Source organism: Eulemur rufifrons, chromosome 16 (assembly GCF_041146395.1).
Source record: "Eulemur rufifrons isolate Redbay chromosome 16, OSU_ERuf_1, whole genome shotgun sequence".
Classification (NCBI taxonomy): Eukaryota; Metazoa; Chordata; class Mammalia; order Primates; family Lemuridae; genus Eulemur; species Eulemur rufifrons.
This window is the reverse complement of record NC_090998.1, coordinates 67,958,873-67,978,900: the sequence shown is the minus strand read 5'-3', so window position 1 is coordinate 67,978,900 and position 20,028 is coordinate 67,958,873. Positions and strand designations below refer to the sequence as shown.

Below are 20,028 nucleotides of genomic sequence, written 5' to 3'. Positions count from 1 at the left end.
GTATGGGCTCCCATTATAGCCTCTGTTACCACCTCCATGGGATTGCTTGAGGTTTGGGTATGAGAGAATGGTTAGAAGAAAAAAAATGAGTTATTTTCATATTCTCTGTAAATGTTAGAGGATTTCTTTCTCCTTACTTGAGCTAGAACTATAAGGCTTTCTGGAGTGTTTGCTCTCAGTGCAGACACCCACCTGCAAGTTTCAAATAATGTGGTGTTCTGGCCAGTTAGTAACAAAAGAAAAGAAAAGAAAAGGTAAATTCATCACCTGTTTGATGATACTTCAAATTCTGGTATTCCATCCCAATCTGTCTTCTACTGTTTACTTTTCTAAGTCTTGAAATAGCTGTTCCATGCAGTTGGTAGAACAAGATTGACTGTGTTTACTCCATTGTGCCTGGAATCAGCACCCACCCACCTCCTATTCTCTGCCCCATATGATTTCCTATCAGAGCCTTTGAGATTTGTTTTTTTTTTTTTTTTCCTGTCCCTTTCCAAGCTGTATCTTCTGATATAGTCATGGTTATTAAAAGCAAAGTAAAATCATGTCCTAACAACAAAAAATAAAATCATTTAATTTTCTGTTTCACTCATTTCTTCCAAGATAAGCTTAGGTTAGTTTTATGTAATTTGTTGTGTCTTCTAAGTGCTTACACACGATCTATAATCATGTTCATGATCATTGTCAAGGGCTGGTACCTACCTATAATATTTGGATATAAGGATATTTACCCTTCATAAATTTATAATTCTTTTTTCTTTCTATTAATCTTCAAAAACTACCATTAGTCCTTCTACATTAATGTCTTCTGTCGTGTCAGTATGAATGTGATGTGAACATATGAAGTTGAACTTCTTTAAGGAACACTCTCGGGAGTTTCTAAGCTACATTCTATCCCCTTTGCTTCTAAATTTTTGTTTGTTAAATTCTTTAGAATTTTCCTTGATAGGGAAGGAAAAAATGATTGAGGAATTTCTCTTTCTCTTGACATACAGTTACTGTCTGGTCCCAGTAGTGAATCTTTCCCTTTCTTGTTTTTCTTGGTCTAAACATATGTTCAAAACAAAACCCTTTTATTCTCCTTTGCAGTTTTCACAAGGATCAAATCATTTTAGTTGAAACCTAATACTTTCAGAGACTCTTTTTTTCCGCTAATAATGTGTTAATAATGGAGAAGACTTTATAGAAGAGATTGAATTTTTTGTCTTTCTGAATTCAAGACGTTTGAATTTCTGAATTTTTTGAATCAGATTCAGATATTAAATGGAGGAAAGACATATCAAAAAGGAGAACCCGAGCAGAGACATAGAGGCAAGAGTAAATGCTACATGTGTGGGTAAAAGTGGGTTTATTTGCCTAAGTAAAGGTAGACTCCTGGACAATAACGTTGGATAGATGTGGCTGTGCCAGACTATGAAGGGTCTTTCAGGCCAAGCAGATGAGTTTAGGCTTAAAGTGATAGATTATTATCTGGAACCATTAAGAGCTTTTTTAGATCCTTGAACTTCTTGAGAAAGACATGTATATTATGCAATTATTATATAATGTTTTAAAAATAGTGGATATTTTAGTTTAACTATCTTATGTAATTCCATATAAATAGATGCATGTACTTTTAAAATGTTAATGTATTTCAGTAAATCAAAATATACTTTTTAACTCAAAGTAAAAGGAGCCCTTCAGTGAATGCTCTATAGAGGATTATTTTGTAATATAAATCATGGTGTCCTAATTTATGTTTTATAAAGTTTAGCAGTTTTAAAGAATGTAAAATTAACATAGTGTTAAATACATTTCATTTTTCTTTCTTTCTTTTTAAATATAGTAAAATAGGGAAAAATTGAAGTTTGCACAGTAAAGAGTCTGTGGTTGTTGTTCATAGGACCCACGAAGCTCTTCCTCGAGATTCTGTTGTAGAAGATTTGCGTTTACAAAATAGATACCTCCAAGAAAAACTTCATGCTTTAGAAAAACAGTTTTCAAAGGATACATATTCTAGGCCTTCAGTAAGTGTACGTGTTTTCTTTCTTTTTTCTATTTTTAAATATATAAAAGTGAAATCAGCTTCTTTATTTATCTGGCCACAAACATTAGATCCCTCTCATTAATATTAATGTAATAAATTCAACTTTTATTTTTATTAGAAAGTGATGTATAACTTCTAACATAGCAGTAAATTTAAGATTTTTAAGCTTTGCATACAACTTTTACAAATGATTTCTACAAATTTTAAATGTAGTTATATAATTTGCTATGACAGGAGCATACAGTTAAATAGGAAAATATGCACTGTTTCTATTCAAATATGTATGACATATTTCTAGTTTATAAAAATTAATCATTAATGTAGAATTATTTGTTGGATATTATATTAAATACCTAGCGTATATATTAATATTTTGTTACTATTTTTCTTTTTATGTTTCTTCTTTTTCCTCTACTTCAAGGAGAATCAAGTATGTGACACAACTATGCTTTCTATCCTTATTACCTGTATTAATAAATATAGGCATAATATTTTTCACAAAAAAGAACACTTCATTCGGGGACAACAACAAAAAAATGTATAACAATGCTCAGAATTAAAAATGGGAAGAGGATAGATGCCAGTAACAACTTACATCATTGGGTACCTAGAAATATTTTATGGTATTAACATAATGAAGAAAAACACGAAGCAGAAGAGGTTGTAGATCCTACTGAGTTAATTATATCTGAGGAGACAAGACTAAAAAATAAATTAAGTCCGTTTAGGTCAACTATGGTACCTTGGCAGATTTTAGCTCCAGTTTTAAAAATGAACCAGATTGTAAAGTTGAAAATTAATCAAGAATATTGTGAAAATGATAAAGAGATGGGTGCATACCTACATGATGAGTGCGATGTGCACTGTCTAGGGAATGGACACACTTGAAGCTCAGACTCGGGGGGGATGGGGAGGCATGGGCAATATATATAACCTGAACTTTTGTACCCCCATAATGAGCTGGAAAAAAAAATAAATAAATGATAAAGAGGAACATAAAAACGAGGAAGAGAATAAGATAGGCAAGAGTGAAAAAGGAAAGGGACACACAGCTGAAGATGTGAGTCACAACATGGATTCAGAAGAATATGCTGTGGAGGACCATGATTATGCCACAGTTGCCGATTCAGCGAATCAGTGTCCTGAGCATGATGTACAGGCATATTAGTCCAGCCAAGAAATGAAATGTCCCTGTTTTGAATACACGGCAGTCCTTTATTTCTTTGTTAACTGATTTTCTTATAGTAAGTAGTATGCATACATATATAGTGCATATGGGGAAAAAAGTATGTAGGATTTATAAAAATTACCAACTATTGATTCTCCATAAGCCCTAATTTTTGACTAGTTCCTACAAAAATTAGTGGTTGCGCATTTAGTAGTTTAGTTTAAGTACTCATTTTTTTATCATTGGTGTTCACTTAAAGAGTATTATATTAGATAAATTAACAGCAGAAATAAGACACTTTAGGAGTATTTGTTTTGCCTTAGAAATTTCTAATTTAGCCTGCTATATTTACAAGTAAAGGCTCACTACAGTGAATAATACCAGTGAAATTTTGTTACGATGTTGTGCAACATCCTAAGATATGTAGCAAGTTCATTTGGTGGTCTTTTTGCCATGTTTTATAACAGATACCTTTTTTAATAATGAGAAAAGGGAAGTACACGTATCGCTATCTGTGCTGTGTTGGGCTCTGTGTCTATGTATATTTCTGACAATACTTTGCAGAATATTATTCCTATTTTACATAGGAGGCTTGGAGAGTAAGTACATCTCTAGTGATCATGAAGCTACAGAACTAGCATTTAAATCCAGGTCTAACTCTAAGGTTTATGAACTTTCCATGTACACAGTACTTTCGGTCAGTTTACATTGAAATACCAAATAAAAAAGTTCGTTCTCAATTGAATTAAAATAGCATTTATCTTTTTTCTTCATCCTTCCCACCTCAGGATTTCAGTCACCTAAATCCTCAAAATACCAACTAAAATCAAATATCTATATGTTATAAGAAAGTAGATGAAAGTGACTTAATTCTTATTTCCTTATCCAGGTTCATAATGCTTTTTTTCCCACTTAATAATAAATAAGGGAGAATTTGAAACTTTCACTCTGTGTTATCTGTAACTCCATCCCCTAAGGATTTAATTTCAAGCAGTTTATGCCTTTTAACCAGATTCTTCTTCTGAAAAACAGTTTGGAAGTCCCACAAAGTTCATTATACAAGAATTCTGTTTATATTATCATAGAATAGAGAGTTTCATTGGAATTTGTTTTTCAGAAATTTGGAAAATCACAACAAATATCTTTAATTTTATTTTCTGAAAATAGAAGGGAAAAAGTGATTCATAAGTGCATCCATGACCACAGAGTAGGTCTACAGAAAAATAAATAAATAAATACATAAATAAAATTGCATCCATATTTTTTGTGAAAAGTGTGTTAAAAAATATCCTCATGTGAGATCTTCATCATATAGAATTACTCTCTTTTGTAAGTGATACTTAATGTATTTTTTTTATCTATCCATCCTTAGTACTCATAAGTGATTATCATTTGTTGAATCAAATAGCTACCACAGACAGAAGAGAGGAAGTTAGGGAGGCAGAAAAGCTCAGGGACAGGAAATTACAGATTTCCACATCTGAAGAGACCTAAAAAAATTATCCTGTAGAGTGCCTTCATTTATAAGATACAAAAACTGACAACTTTGTAAATGGCAGAATTTGCCTACTGTTAACCTCACAGTAGTTGAATAAGAATGTATATTTGGGTTGTCTGAATGAGTGGAAACTTACTCCTGTTGTTTAAAGACATCAACAGAAGTGTCTGTCTTTTCCTTGCCACTACATATGTGCATGTTCACACACATTCCCTCAAACAAAAATCAGGTGGACACATGCACCTAGACATTCTGCCAGTCTTCCGTTATATGCCTCAGGTGTCTGTCTGGGATTTCTTTTCTGTGGCCTATTTTGTGATTAATTTTACTGAATTTTATCTAAGAAAATATTTGTATGTGTTTCTTTACTTTTTTTTTTAATCTAACGGTGTATATATCAGAATTATAATGTAAAGTATTTAACCTGGTAATTCAAAAGATGTTATAGAGCCATGTGTAATATACAATAGGTATATTTAATAATTATTTAAGAACTATAGTGTTGGTAAAGTTATTGACTTTATAGCCCATTCAGCCAGTAGAGAGAGAAAGGGGTAGGGGAGGAAAAACTAAAGTCATGCCAAGTAATTTTACAAAAGTATTTCATATGATGCTTTTAGCAGTCCTATGAAGTATGTAGTATTCTCCCCAATGCATAGAAAAAAATAATCAGGCACAGATTTTTCTTTCAGATAACATATACTTTAGAATAAGAAGTAAAAATGAACATAAATAATAACCCGAGGTAGATTCATGTCAAGAAAAATGCAAATACACTGTTAATGGATTTCAGAGGAGGGAACAATTATGTTAGCTCAAAGAATAAGGAAAAGCTTTCTGAAGCTTTTCTGAAGCTTTTTCTGAAGAATTGAGGCAGTTCTTTTTGTTGTAGTCAAAAGTACTGCAGATTTAGTAGGTTAAACAACAGAAATTTATGGTCTCATAGATCTGGAGGCTAGAAGTCCAAAATCAAGGTGTTAGCAGGGTTGGTTCCATCTGAAGGCTGTGAGGGAAAGATCTTTCCAAAGCCTGTCTCCTTGGCTTATAGATGGCCATCTTTTCCCTGTCTCTTCACATTTTCTTCCCTCTGTGCATGTCTCTGTGTCCAAATTCTCAAATTCTTCCTTTTGATAAGGAAACCAATCATATTGGATTAGGGTTCACCCTAATGACCTCATTTTAAGTTGATCACCTCTATAAAGACCCTGTTTCCAAATAAGGTCACATTCTGAGGTACTGGGAGTTACAACTTTAACGTATGAATTCAGTGGTGGTGGAGAACACAATTCAACCCAGAACAGATAACAATCTACTTTATTTTGGACTAGGAAAACCACCATAAATTAGTTTAACCATTATAAGATTATATATTAAGCCTATGTGTGGACATTATTTAGCCATGCTTGACTTTGCTTTCTATTTTAATCAAAATAAATGACATTACCTTTTCTCATGAAAGTTTTATATTCTGATTTTTATTTTTGGCTTTCTCTAGCACTCTCCAATTTTCTCACATTCCTTTGAGAGAAAAGTTCCCTTTTGACATAGTGTTTTCTTACCCAGTATGTCTTTTGTGGTTTTTTATTTAATAAACTTTAATAACATTCCTAATTTCATTTTCCTGAAGACTTCAGAAATAGAGTCAGATGATCATTGTCAAAGAGAACAGGAGCTTCAGAGGGAAAACTTGAAGTTATCATCTGAAAATATTGAACTGAAATTTCAGCTTGAACAAGCACATAAAGATTTGCCAAGATTAAAGGTAAACTTAAATGTTTATATAGTTAGGAATTCTAAGCCTGAAATTTCTTCCCCCTGCCTTAGTTGTTATGTTTACTTACATTACCTTATGAAGAAAAGAAATAAAAAATGCATATTCATAAAATATCATGGTGGTGTTATACTTTATACATTTGCTCATTTTTTATTTGTTGAGGGTCTACTTTGATACTAGGTGCTGAGAAGCAGCAGTCAAAAAAGAATCCTTCCTCTCATAGAACTTATGTTCTAGTGGAGAAGACTGGTAATAAACAAGTAAACAAGTCAGATATATAGTATGTCGGCTGATGTTAATGATAAGGAGAAAAAGCATGATTGATGTGAAGGGTGTGGAGGGAGGAGGGGTATGATTTAAAAGGAGATAGTAAGGCAGGGCTTCCTTAATAAGATGATACATGAACAGAGACCTAGGGGAAAGGTAAGGAAGTGGGTCATATAGGTACTAGAAGAAGAGTCCCAGACAAGAGAAATACCAAGTTAAAATCCCCTGAGGTGAGAGGATACTTAGTGTATTTCATTAACAGTTGTCACACTTTAAAAATATTAGGATTATTGTTTATTTTAGAAATTTTACTTTCTTTATTTTGGTATTAAGCTTTTTAGCATTGGTTTTCCAAATCTTACTTAAGGGAATCTTTTGTTTTCTTGGCTAGCTAATTGTTTCAGTTTTATTTTCTATTATGTGATATTAGCAGTCTATTAATTCCACTGGTGTGATATAATTAAATTATTTCCTGCTTCTCATTCTGACTTTTAAACTGATAGAACAAGTGTTAAAAGTTCAATTGTCTGTTTCTCTCTACTGCTCGGATAGGGATCTACATGTGTAATTTAGGGAACAGTTAAAATCAAAGTTCTAAATTTATATTGTATACTAAGGCAATAATGTAGAAAGTATTTCTTGACATTTCATTTAGAAAATATTCTTGTATTAATTTAACACGTCTTAGTTCAAAATCTTCCTTGTTGATCTAGAGACCTAGTTTTTTAGTTTGGCTGTGCAGTTGAAGAGGATGATAGTTCATATGGATTGTTTGCCTTTCCTTTTCAATAGCTATAGCTGTGTTAAATTGTTACCTTTGCTTTTATCTTTTAGAATCAAGTAAGCGATTTGAAGGAAATGTGTGAATTCCTTAAAAAAGGAAAAGCAGAAGTTGAGCGGAAACTTGGTCACGTTAGAGGGGTAAGTATGTGAGAATATGCAATACATTTGTTTTGGTTTCAGAAGCAATAAGCCAGAAATGAAAAGTTTAGATATACCATGACAGTAGTAATATGCCTTCCCTAAGTGCCTTCTAGTTACAGATTTTATTCTGCTGCATCCATAATATAAAACATCATTAAACTTTCTCTGTGTCTCAAGTTAATGTATTTTATCATCTTTTATAACTGACATCCTTTTTATTTTACTTGGACTACACATCAGCTCTCTTTTCATTGCATATCCCTCCGCACCTTGACAACATTTAACTTCCAGGAGTCCTTCTGTTCATTGAGGTAACTGCTAACTGCTCCGTGGTCCAATTCTACCATTTCAAAACTATTTTTTTGAGATATCCACAACAACTTCTTGGTATAATGTTTTATAAATGTTTGCCCATTTTCTTTTGTATTCTGGTATTTTTCTTCCCATGTTATTGTATATTTCCTTTGTATAAAGAATAAATGCTACTTAGGAGGCCAAGGCCAAAGATTTAAGCTCCTATTGATTTCATGTTGGTCAGTGGCACAAATGGAAGCAATCATAATGCAAAAATTCATTCAGGTCATAATATTAAATATATGATAGATTCAGTGAAGAGTGTTATTAGAAAAGTATTTAGAAAAAATATCTTGCTGACAGCAGCATTTGTTTCATAAGTGAAAATATGTGTTAATTTGACCTTTTCTATGTAAGTTAACTATGAAAATATACCCCATATACTAAAGTGATACAAAAGTTTGTGTATCAGGGTTTTTCATTGCAAAGTATAAATACTAACTAAAATTTTAACTAAATACTAACTAAAATTTTAAAAATTAGGCATACTATTTTATGCAATTGTTAAAAACTTTTTATTTTAAATAATAAGCAGTTAAACTAATTAACTGGTCACCCATCTCTGTTAATCTTTATGCAAGATTTTTTATTTCAGATGTCTCTTCTACTTATTTTGGACAGAAACTGAATTTCTAAGCAATAGCTATTCTTAGAGAAAATTGCCTTTATTATACTGCAATTAAAATTTGATTATTCGTGAGCTCTTTAAAGACACAATTTCTCTTTTGTGGTTTTATTCCATATAAAGAAAACTCTGGTATACTGGAGAGAACATTAGCTAAATAGAATAGATTTATTCATTTTTATGAATAAAGCTAAGGCTAGACTAAGCTATTATTATTAGCTGCATGATTTTAGGAATATCACATTCTCTAAGTCTTGGTTTTCTTCTATGTAAAGTAAAAGTTATAATTCCTATATGATAGGGTTCTTTTAAGGTTGAAATGAATTAACACACCTTTGGCATCAAATATTGGGAATTATTAATAATGAATATAATAATGAGCTTGTCTTATTGTTGGTACTTTATGTTATATTCTCTAAAATATTTGACTGAATTCAAAAGTTAACATATTCTTTTGTAGTCTGGTAGAAGTGGAAAGACAATCCCAGAATTAGAAAAAACTATTGGCTTAATGAAAAAAGTAGTTGAAAAAGTCCAAAGAGAAAATGAACAGTTGAAAAAAGCATCAGGAATACTGACCAGTGAAAAAATGGCTAATATTGAGCTGGAAAATGAAAAATTGAAGGTAATGTTTTTAATGTGATCATTTTTATGGGAATATTTTAGTTTTAACTTTTATTAATTTTTAGGAAAATTTTAAATATAGTACATAAAATGGCTTTAACAGATGAAGTACATATTTTATACATATTAAAAAAACATGATAGCCAGGGCTAAAGGTTTACAGAGTAGCTCCATTTAATCTTCCTTAAAATAATAAGCATAGATTAATTACCTTTGTATGTTTTTAGAAATATTGATATCTAAACCCCGATCCCTGAAATTGATTTATTTCTTTCAGAGTGAGACCTAACATAGGTGTTGTGTTGGGGTTTTTTATCGTTTTCTTAAGTAAACGACTCATTTGATGTGTAGCCAAAGTTGGGAATTTCCGTTCTAGATGACCAATGTTCAAGGGAAGACTTTAATTTTAATCATATCAAATATGGTCTCTAAAACTACTTTGAAGTAAGTTTTGCAAGTTTAAAAGATAATATTTTATTTTATTTCTTTGTTTTGATAATATGTAGTTTTTGTTTTTTGGTTTTTATTACTAGGCTGAATTAGAAAAACTTAAAGTTCATTTTGGACGTCAGCTGAGCATGCAGTATGAGTCCAAGACCAAAGGCACAGAGAAAGTTGTTGCTGAAAATGAAAGGCTTCGTAAAGAACTTAAAAAAGTATGACTTTTATGACTGAGATTGTAATTATTTACTTTTATTTTAATTAAGTAATACCTCTTAGAAAAACTGAAAGTAGATCCTTGATGAGAGTGTCTATTCAAAATAGACATTAAGAGATTTATGAATTGTGTTTTTATGCTTACTATTATCATAGTCCTTCACCAAGAGGGGTATTGATAGTAAAAAAATTAATATATTTAGAGGCAGTATAATGTAGAAGCCACTCAGCCTGGATTCAGTTCCTAGTTCTATAATTTATTAGCCATGGGAGCTAGGGAGAGCAACTTAACCCCTCTCTATCCCTTAATTGCCTCATCTGTAAAATTGGAAATAATAAGTATGCCTATCTCACAGAGCTGCTGTAGGGTTTGAGTTCATGTTTGTGCACGTGACTTAGAACAATGCCTAATATATAGTGAGGAGCATATGAAACTGTCTTAGTACAGTTTCTTTCTATTTAAATAGCAAAATATATCCTTGCTACAAATGGGTGTTGTTATTTATATGGATGATCCAGTGAATAAATTTAAATTAATATTTTAAACTAGTTAGGATAGTATCTGTATGTATCTTGAGGCCAGAGTGATATACTGTGCTTTCAATGTGGGTGTTTAATAGTAGAAATAATCTATGTTACTTACACATAGTTTAGGCTTATAGCTAGGTCTAATATTAGGAAGTCAAAACAAAGTATCTTTTAAAGTGTAAAGATGTAGTTTATCCCATTATTGAAAAAAATATTACATAGGAACAAAATGACAAATTTAAAGTAACCACTAGAGTAAAAGGCTTGTAAATATATTTCTCTGACCTCATTTACTATTGTTCTAATTAATATGATCATACTGCTGTTTTAAAGGAAAGGAAACTTTGAATTTATTGAAATTTTGATCAGCATTTAGAACTCCAGATTATTTTTTGTTTTCCAATTTGTAATAATTTCAAATACTTTGCATCTGTGAGAACAGTATTATATTTTGTCAAAATATACTAATTAGTTTTTAATGACAGGAAACTGAAGCTGCAGAGAAATTGCGGATAGCCAAGAATAATTTAGAGATATTAAATGAGAAGATGACAGTTCAACTGGAAGAAACTGGCAAGAGATTACAGTTTGCTGAAAGTAGAGGTCCACAGCTTGAAGGTGCCGACAGCAAAAGCTGGAAATCAATTGTTGTTACAAGGTAGGAGCAGATAGTTTAAAACTTGTACAAAGTTTAATCAGTTCTAATTTCTGGCATTATTGTTTTAAAAGATGACACTATTCTGAATAACCTAGTTTTTGCCTCATGAACAGTTTATTTGTTTTAACATAATACTCCCTTTTTTTCTGTTCTAGCATTGCGAATCTTTTCCTTAAAATGTTTTTGTTTGGGTGGCAGGGCATGGGACAGAGCAGAACTGGGCCTGGGCTAAGTTGTTGGAGCTACCTGTGCATCATGCAGCTGCCTTCAGCTGTGAGCCTGGCCTGATGCTGCCCACCTTCTCCTGGGTGCTGCTTTTCTCCAACTGCAACCTCAGCTTCTTTGTATTAATTTTCTACCTCAAGTATGAGCCAGGAATAATGGAGCTGTCTTGTCACAAACCATGGCGTACTAGATCTGGGCTGTGCTACAATGCTTTTGGAATTAGATCCTGGGCAACTGTCTTTTCAGATTCCCCCAATAGATGAATTCAGCAGCAGCTTTAGTGTCTTACTGGCCTCTGCTTTCTGGTACTTGATTTTCTCCCACCCCATGAACCTTTTCTACAAGTATGTGGGATTTCTGTCTGTGAAACTAATCTTTGTGGCTATGAAAGAGATGGTCATAGTTTATGTGTAAACATTCATGTGTTCATTGCCACAGTCACCACGGGTGGTTCATCGTGACTATAATGAGTCGGTAAAAGGCTCTGGTGTCATTCTCATTCCCAATTTTAAGTAGGTACTTCAAGGACTCTGGAAGCCAGTGCCCAGTGGGATCCTGCCCGTGTCCTTTCCTATTAAAACCATTCTGGATGAAGTTGTTTACTATCCAGCACATCTGCTGTTCCCATTTCAAAAGGCAAACTCATCTTTATCTTACTGTTGTCATAGAGTTCATTATATCCATGCATCACCAATTTCCCCTTTGATGTCTTTGAGGGCTTCATTTGCCCTGTCTGCTATTTGGAATTGCCTTAGTGGGAGGCGACATAGCAACCACCAATAATACAACTAGGATCGGAGTCTCAGCACTGTGAGATGACAGCAAGTCCCACAGTGGGCCTGCCACACTACACTTACTCCTGTCGGCCAGATGGAAGGAGAAAAGAGAAAGGTTAAGCAGGCACATTAGAGGGCAGCCCAGATGGCCATGTACTACTTCTGGAAAAGGAGTCCTTGGTTCCTGTCCTAACACCAGAGTAGTCAGAATCCACTCTTCTCTCCTCCAGCTCTCACTTTTCCCATCTACAAACCAGGAACAATTATTTTATCAGAAAGCTAGCATCAGGGTTAAATCAAATAACAAGTGTGATAGTATTGGGGGAGGGTCTCTTCTTTGTCTTCCTGGACCCCAGCAGTGATGCTCACCCAGCAACCCTATCAGTTGATTTCTTGGTCATTCTTCATTTCCTTCTACAATCATGTATGGACTCAGAAAGAATTTTGAGTTACTTTGAGATCTGTTTATTCAACAGACATTTACTTAGCATATGCTACTGCCAGATTCTGTGCTTTATGTTGGATGTTATTTCTAAAAGGCCCACCTTGCCTAGGTTCCTTCAGGGAATCAGCTAGCTTCCATGGTGTAGAAAGCCCTAATTCTTACTGTGACCTTAAGTAAATTATATGCCTTCTGTGGGCTCAAGTTTTTATTATTTTTTTTTTAATCTGTGGAGATGATGATCCTTGACCTTCCTTCTCTAAAAGGGCTCTGTGAGGCTGGAAAAGAGATTGTTAGTTGCAAAAGGGTTTGTAAGATTTATAAATGGTTAGTAGGAGATGATACTCAACCATAATTGAAGATGACTTTGTATTTTAGATTATTTCTGTGTTTTTAATCTGAGAACTGTATGAGCATAGAGCAGGCCTTCAGTAAACCATTCTGAAGATATAAGTCTAAGTAGAAACCTCTTGTCAGAGAGAAGGTTCATTCTGATCCTTGACCCCCAGGTTCCCTAAATCCATCCAAAAAAAAAACAACAATTGCTAAATTTTAGCACTGGGATTATACACCCAGCTCAATAAAGCAGTTTAGAGATATCTCTCTTGGGATCCATGACACAGGTCTTGCTCATGCTGAAATCCTTGTAGTTACTGTTATTTACTCAACAAACTTATTTACACATATTCTGTGTCAGGTCTAATGCTGACTGCTGGGACAGGCAAGGGTGATGTAGGGGCTATTTTAGATAGGGTAATCTGCTTGGTGGCTTTTGAACAGAGAATTAGATGAAGTAAAGAAGCAAGCTTATGCTATTTCAACATTAACTTTTGGTAGATAGTCTTGGTCAGGTTAAAAATGTTTCCTTCTAATCTAAGTTTCTAAGATCTATCAAAAGATGTTTGAAGTATTTAGACAATCATAATTTTCCTTTCATATTTTGTTGCCAAAGCTATACTAACCTTTTTAACTTAGCTAGAAGGTGTTCCTTCTCTTTTTCTGTCTGGAAAAGTTTTAATGTTGTATGCATTGTTTTCTTTTAGGTATGATGGGCCTGTTTATATGCAATTTCTCTCACCCATGCTTTTGCACAATTTTTTCCCTTTCCCTTTTTTTTTTTTTTTTTTTTTTAAGAAACAGTATGTTGCTATGTTGTCCAGGCTGGACTTGATCTCTTGGGCTCAAGCGATCCTTCTGCTTCAGCATCCTGAGTAGCTGGGACTACAGACATGTGCCACCATGCCCAGCTTCTTGCCATCACCTTTTAATGCTAAATATGTAGCATTTGACTAGAAAACTTTGACTAGAAGAAACAGTAAAATAAGATATTTTTAGTGCAATAATTTGAACTTTTAAATCAGTAAGAGAAATCATTTGCCATGTCTGTACTATTTTTTTCTTTATACTTTTAGAATGTATGAAACCAAGTTGAAAGAATTAGAAACTGATATTGCCAAAAAAAATCAAAGCATTATTGACCTTAAACAGCTTGTAAGAGAAGCAACAGAGAGAGAACAAAAAGTTGAGAAATACACCGAAGACCTTGAACAACAGGCATGTAATGTAATTTTTCTTTACATGATAAAATAATGCATTATATCACAAGATGCTCCCTGCATTGTCTTATGTAGATAAAAATAGACTCTTAATTAATTCCTTCCCTAGAGGCCCATCTAACTGAACAGCATCACCATTTGGCCCATTTGTTTAAGCCAAAAACTTTGGATCATCATTCACTTCCTTCTTTTTCTCCTTTCCCACATCTTTTTCATCATTAATTCATGTCAGCTGTATTTTCAACCTATATCCTAAGTCTGATCACTTCTCAGTATCTCCACCTCTACCAATCTTGTCCAAGCTATCATTAATATCTCATACCTGAACAATTGCCATAGTTTCCTAACTGGTCTCTCAGCTTCCACTCTTGTATCATTTCACCTTCTCTTTATCTCTGACCTATCCTCCACAGAGTTCCCAAATAATCCTTTGCAAGCAAAAAGCAAATCATAGCAATACCATTTTCAGGTCACAATCTTTCAGTGGTTCTCTATCACCCTAAAATAAAACTTAAATTTTCATAGCCTATAATTATGTACACGGTCTGGCTCCTACTTTTCTCTCCAGTCTCATCTACTACTTTAACTTTCATTCAATGTTTAGTCATATTAACTTTCTTTCAGTCCTTTGAACAAACCAAACTCATTCAAGTTTCAAGTCGTTGTACTTTTTTCCTTTGTTTAGAATACTATTCACCCGAATATTCCCATCGCTCACTCCCACATTTCATGTCTCTGCTTAAATGGAGGCTCCTCAGAGAGGCCTTTCCTAACCCTAACCCTATACCACTTTTCATCATCACTCTCTGTCCTCTTACCCTGGATTATTTTTCTTGATAGCCCTTCCTACCATCTGGTACTTTTATCACATTACATCATATCACAAACTCATGGTTTATCTTCTCCCACTATTAATGAAAATGTAAGAACCATGCAAGCAGGGTCTCAGCCTATTTTATTCACTGCTATATCCTCTGTGCCTAGGACAATGCCTGCCATTGCAGTAGTTAGTACTTAATTGTTGAATGAATGGTGAATTGAATATAGAAATATGCTTATGTATGCTTTTGAAAACCCAACTTTTAATATGCTTCATTAAAAATGTGTATCTTTATAAAACCTCATATTTCCATGTCAAACTTTATCTTCTAACTTTTCATTGTACCCAAAGATTGAGATTCTCAAACACATTCCTGAAGGTACCGAGACAGAGCAAGGCCTTAAACGGGAGCTTCAAGTTCTTAGGTACATCATGTGTTCCTATGACTGTTTTTTTTCGTTGTCTTTCTTTTTAAAAATTATTTTTTATATAACCAGATTTGCTAGAGCTAGGTTTTTTTAGCCTTGCTGCCTAATAGGTTCATCAGGTCCTTATTTCATCCCTCTAAAGCTAATCACTAACTTTTACATAATACATACTGGAAAAAAAGAGTAAACCCAATCCTAATTTCAGTTTCAAGTTTGTAATATCATTTATACTTGTCTAAGAGCACAGAATGAATTAAACCTGAACTTCCTAGAGATAAGAACAAGTAATTTTTTACTTCCAGGGGTCTCTATAGTCTACTTTCATTAGGCTCCTCTTGTAACAAAACTACTCTGGAAAATGGCATCAGGTCAGATACTAAAAACATGAACACTTTGATTCCATACTTTGAGAATGGTGGCATTGCAGCATTGAGAATAAATGTTTATCTTGATACATTCTGATTACTGTACACTAACTAGTTCATAAGAAATGCCCACATATTTTGTAGAACAATGTCTGTTGGTTTATTATTTTTGTTTTAACACATTATCATTGTGATCTAGATTAGCTAATAGTCAGCTGGAAAAAGAAAAAGCAGAATTAATCCATCAGATAGAAGTTAACAAAGACCAAAGTGGACCGGAAAGCATCAAACCTGGTAATGTATATTATAAAACTACCCCAAGTTTTTGAACTCAGGTTTGCCTTTTTTTGGTTCAGATTCCTTATCGTTTCTCTACAAAAACAAATCCTTGATATGAAGTTTTAGAGCTGTTGTCTGTCCATGCTATAAAAATATTCCCATTCATCCCTTGAGTTGTCTCTACTATGGTAGCAAGTACCTAAGCGTTTTTCTCCTTGTGTTCCATCTAGGTGTTAGAGATTTAATCACAATACAAGGCTATGCAATGAATACTAGGTCTGTTGTTTCCAGTTTCTAAGTACAGGCCTTTTCAGTTCCTCTGGACATTTTTTTCTAAATGTTATTATTATTAATTTAAAAGCTACAAATAAGTAAACACTGCCTATATTCTTTTTTTCCTTTTAGAAAGTAAAAAGAATGCCTTTCTACCCTTTTCTACTCTCATTCAAGAGAATTACTATTCATTCCCCTATTCCCATGTGTACACACACATACACACGTATACACGTATATTCATATATGTACAGAGTACAGTTGGTCCTCATTATTTGTGGATTCTTTATCTGTGAATTTGCTTACTCACTAAAATGTATCTTTAATCCAAAAATCAACACTTGTGGCAGTTTGTGGACATTCGCAGAGCAGCAGAGCATTTGAATAATCAACCTACACGTCCCCAGCAAAGATCCAGCAAGGCAATGCTCGGCATTCTTGTTTTCATCCAGAGATGACTAGAGGATGGAGACAGTAGGGGCCAGCACAGCATAGTTTAAGAAGCTTAATTCTGATGCTTATTAGTGGGACAGTCTTCAGAGAATAACTTAACACTTCTGGATCTTGTTTTCTCTTTTGTAAAATAAAGAAAATAGAATCTACCAGGAGAGTAATTTCTAGGATTTTTAAGATAATAATCTATATGAGATGTGTATGTAGATATATGTAGATGTGTTTGTATGTGTATATATTTCCCCTGGGAACAGTAGTTTGATACCCACTAATTAAAAGTATTTGTGTTGAGTTTATAGAACAAAACTACTGTGAACAGAGAATAGACTTTATATCGTTTACATATACAGATATATATTTTCCTGTACGGTGATATAAAATTGGATTCATACTATACATATTTCTAGTTTATTTGCCTTTAACAATTTATCATGGACATCTTTTGAGGTCTGTTTATAAATCTCATTCTTTTAATAATTCTATAGTATATTATTGCATGGATACATTGAACCATTTACCTTTTGATGGATATTTGCTTTCAAATTTCTGCTTTTATCAATATAAAATAATACTATGCTGAATCTCTTAACCTAATCATACCATTAACAGTTTACTGAAAATACCAAATTTTGCTCCAAAGGATTTTATCAATTTATATCTGAACAATCTGAGTATTTCATATAGCTTTTTCAACATCCTACTATGTGGTCCTGTTGCTACTTTGTTTTAAAGTCATTGTGTATGCATTCTACTAGACACTATGCTAAGTACTTTAAGCATTCTATTTTATTCATATAAGCCTAGATGATGACTACTATTGTCTCCATTTTACATGTGATAAACAGATTCAAAGAGGTTAAGTAACCTGTCCCTATGGTTACAAAATCAAAGAAGTGGCAGAGGCAGATTAAAAGCTAAATTTAGGCTGGGCATGGTGGCTCACACCTATAATCCTAGCACTCTGGGAGGCCGAGGCAGAAGGATCACTTGAGGTCAGGAGTTCGAGACCAGCCTAAGCAAGAGGGAGACCTCGTCTCTACTAAAAACAGAAAAATTAGCCGGGTGTGGTGGCAGGTGCCTATAGTTCCAGCTACTCGGAAAGCTGAGGCAGGAGGATCACTTGAGCCCAGCAGTTGGAGGTTGCTGTGAGTTAGGCTGATGCCATGGCACTCTAGCCCAGGTGACAGAGTGAAACTCTGTCTCAGAAAAAGAAAAAAAGAAACCTAAATCTATGAAATTAAAAAGCTGCTTATGATTCCAGTCCTTAACCACTGTGCTATGCTGCCTCTTGGTAACTAAAAGTATATACATAAATCTCTCTCAGCAGAGCAGCCAGCTTGGTGTATACCAGACTAGGCACAGTACCAAAGAAGTCCTGTTAATGCTCGTTAACATTAGACAAGTTCTCCAGTCTTTCTAAACCTCAGTTTCCTCTAGGAATTTCTGAGCCATCTATTCCTTATCTCCCATGTGAAGGAGATAAAGATACCTGTCATGTTTCAAAGACTGTGAAGGCTTAAAATCAAACCAGAACTGTTTTGGAAATTCCAAATCATTAACTAAATAAAAGTGGTCATTAAGATAACTTTTGGAAGATGCTATACAAAATATTATATGTACATAAGAATTTTTCCATATTAAAACATGATTCTATACTTCTAATACCTATCACATGCCTCTTCTCTTTTTGCTTGCTGTGGAATTTCAATACTTGATAGAGGCAGCATATAGTATTCACATCGTGAATGTGAATTTATGGCCTTCAGCCATAAAATGCCGTATCTTCCAGGCTGTGGGTTTCATAAGTTTTCTGCTTCTTCTCCATAACAAATCCTTTATCTTAAACTTATTCAGAGTGGGTAAAAGCAGAGTCTAATTTTTGTAACTTTTTTGGCAGATGCTGATCAACTAAAGGAAAAAGTAAAAGATCTAGAGACACAGCTCAAAACATCAGATCTAGAAAAGCAGCATTTGAAGGTAATTAAATATTTAATTTTACCTAATTTTAGTACTGTTTTGTAGAAACAGCTGTTGAAAACTATTTTTATGACCACCATCTTTAAGTTTTAAGTATGTATCCTAAAAATTCCTGTAATTACATCGCATATTCATATTTGACCTTGATATTACAATCAGTATTAAATAAGAGCTAACAAAAAATAAAGAGAAAGAATTAAAGAGTAAATTTATTTTTTAATTGTAAAAATATAGCTCATTATTTTAATGTTTTCTTAATTTTAAGTTTTAGGTCACATTGAGTATATTGTTTTTAGTTCATTTTGAAATTCTTTTCAGAAATTTTCTCTTAAGGTTATAGTTCTCTTAAAAAAATATTTGGCATGCTTTACCTCTTAAGACTGTAAACAACAAAAGGGCCTGGATATGAAAATTAGTTCATGATCACCAGCTATTCTAAATAGTCACTGGAGCTCAAATTCTCTCCCTTCACCAGATGCCTAACTTAGCCAGGCAGAAATCCCAAGGTTTCCCTGATCATAAATATATTTATACAAAGTTAGTCATTCATTAAAAATTAGATATTTATAAAGAAAATATAAATGAAGCATAAACCAAAAAATCTAAACCACAATAACTTCAATGTTGTGAATAGCAAAGTCCTTTTGACTGCCTTATTATGAGTATCCTATGTGCTTTTAGAGAAAGATAATCCCACCATGAACTAAGAGTTGATAAATTTTAGTCAAAGAATAGATAATTCTATTTGACAGTTAACAACTTAGTTATTTATACTGTACAATGAAACTTCATTAACAGAATCTTAAGAAAATACTTTTGCCTTTATAGCTGTATTTGACTATTCAGTGTACTTTGGCTTTCACATTTGTAGTTAAATCTCTTTAATTCAAACCGAAAGCATGTATTATATTTCCTATATGCAACTTTTAAAGATAATATGTTTCTATTAGGAGGAAACAAAAAAGCTGAAAAAAGAACTGGAAAATTTCGATCCTTCATTTTTTGAAGAAATTGAAGATTTGAAGTATAATTATAAGGAAGAAGTAAAAAAAAATATTCTTTTAGAAGAGAAATTAAAAAAACTTTCGGAACAACTGGGAGTTGAATTATCTAGCCCTATTGCTGCTTCTGAACAGTCTGAAGATGAAGAAGAAAGTCCTGTTAATTTTCCCATTTATTAAGGGCCACCTATACCTGTAGCTTTATTTGGCTATTTATTAACTTTATAAGTTAAAATTCCATGTGGAAATAATCTCTGAACTATAGAATTTCCTTCTCACTACCATGTACCTTTACTTAGATTAGAATTTTTAGTAGATAAAATGAAATTT

General features: G+C 33.3%; 1 protein-coding gene across 1 annotated transcript in view; it reads left to right on the top strand.

The window, feature by feature from the left end:
* CEP290 (centrosomal protein 290) overlaps positions 1–19,878 on the top strand; it is an 88,102-nt gene extending 68,224 nt beyond the window's left edge. The window contains exons 44-54 of the mRNA XM_069489355.1: positions 1,883–2,006; positions 6,320–6,454; positions 7,568–7,654; positions 9,097–9,261; positions 9,794–9,916; positions 10,931–11,103; positions 13,959–14,100; positions 15,274–15,347; positions 15,915–16,009; positions 18,618–18,697; positions 19,648–19,878. Of these exons, the coding sequence (XP_069345456.1) occupies positions 1,883–2,006; positions 6,320–6,454; positions 7,568–7,654; positions 9,097–9,261; positions 9,794–9,916; positions 10,931–11,103; positions 13,959–14,100; positions 15,274–15,347; positions 15,915–16,009; positions 18,618–18,697; positions 19,648–19,878 (1,429 nt within the window). The remainder of the gene's footprint in view (positions 1–1,882; positions 2,007–6,319; positions 6,455–7,567; positions 7,655–9,096; positions 9,262–9,793; positions 9,917–10,930; positions 11,104–13,958; positions 14,101–15,273; positions 15,348–15,914; positions 16,010–18,617; positions 18,698–19,647) is intronic.
* The last annotated feature ends 150 nt before the right edge of the window (positions 19,879–20,028 follow it).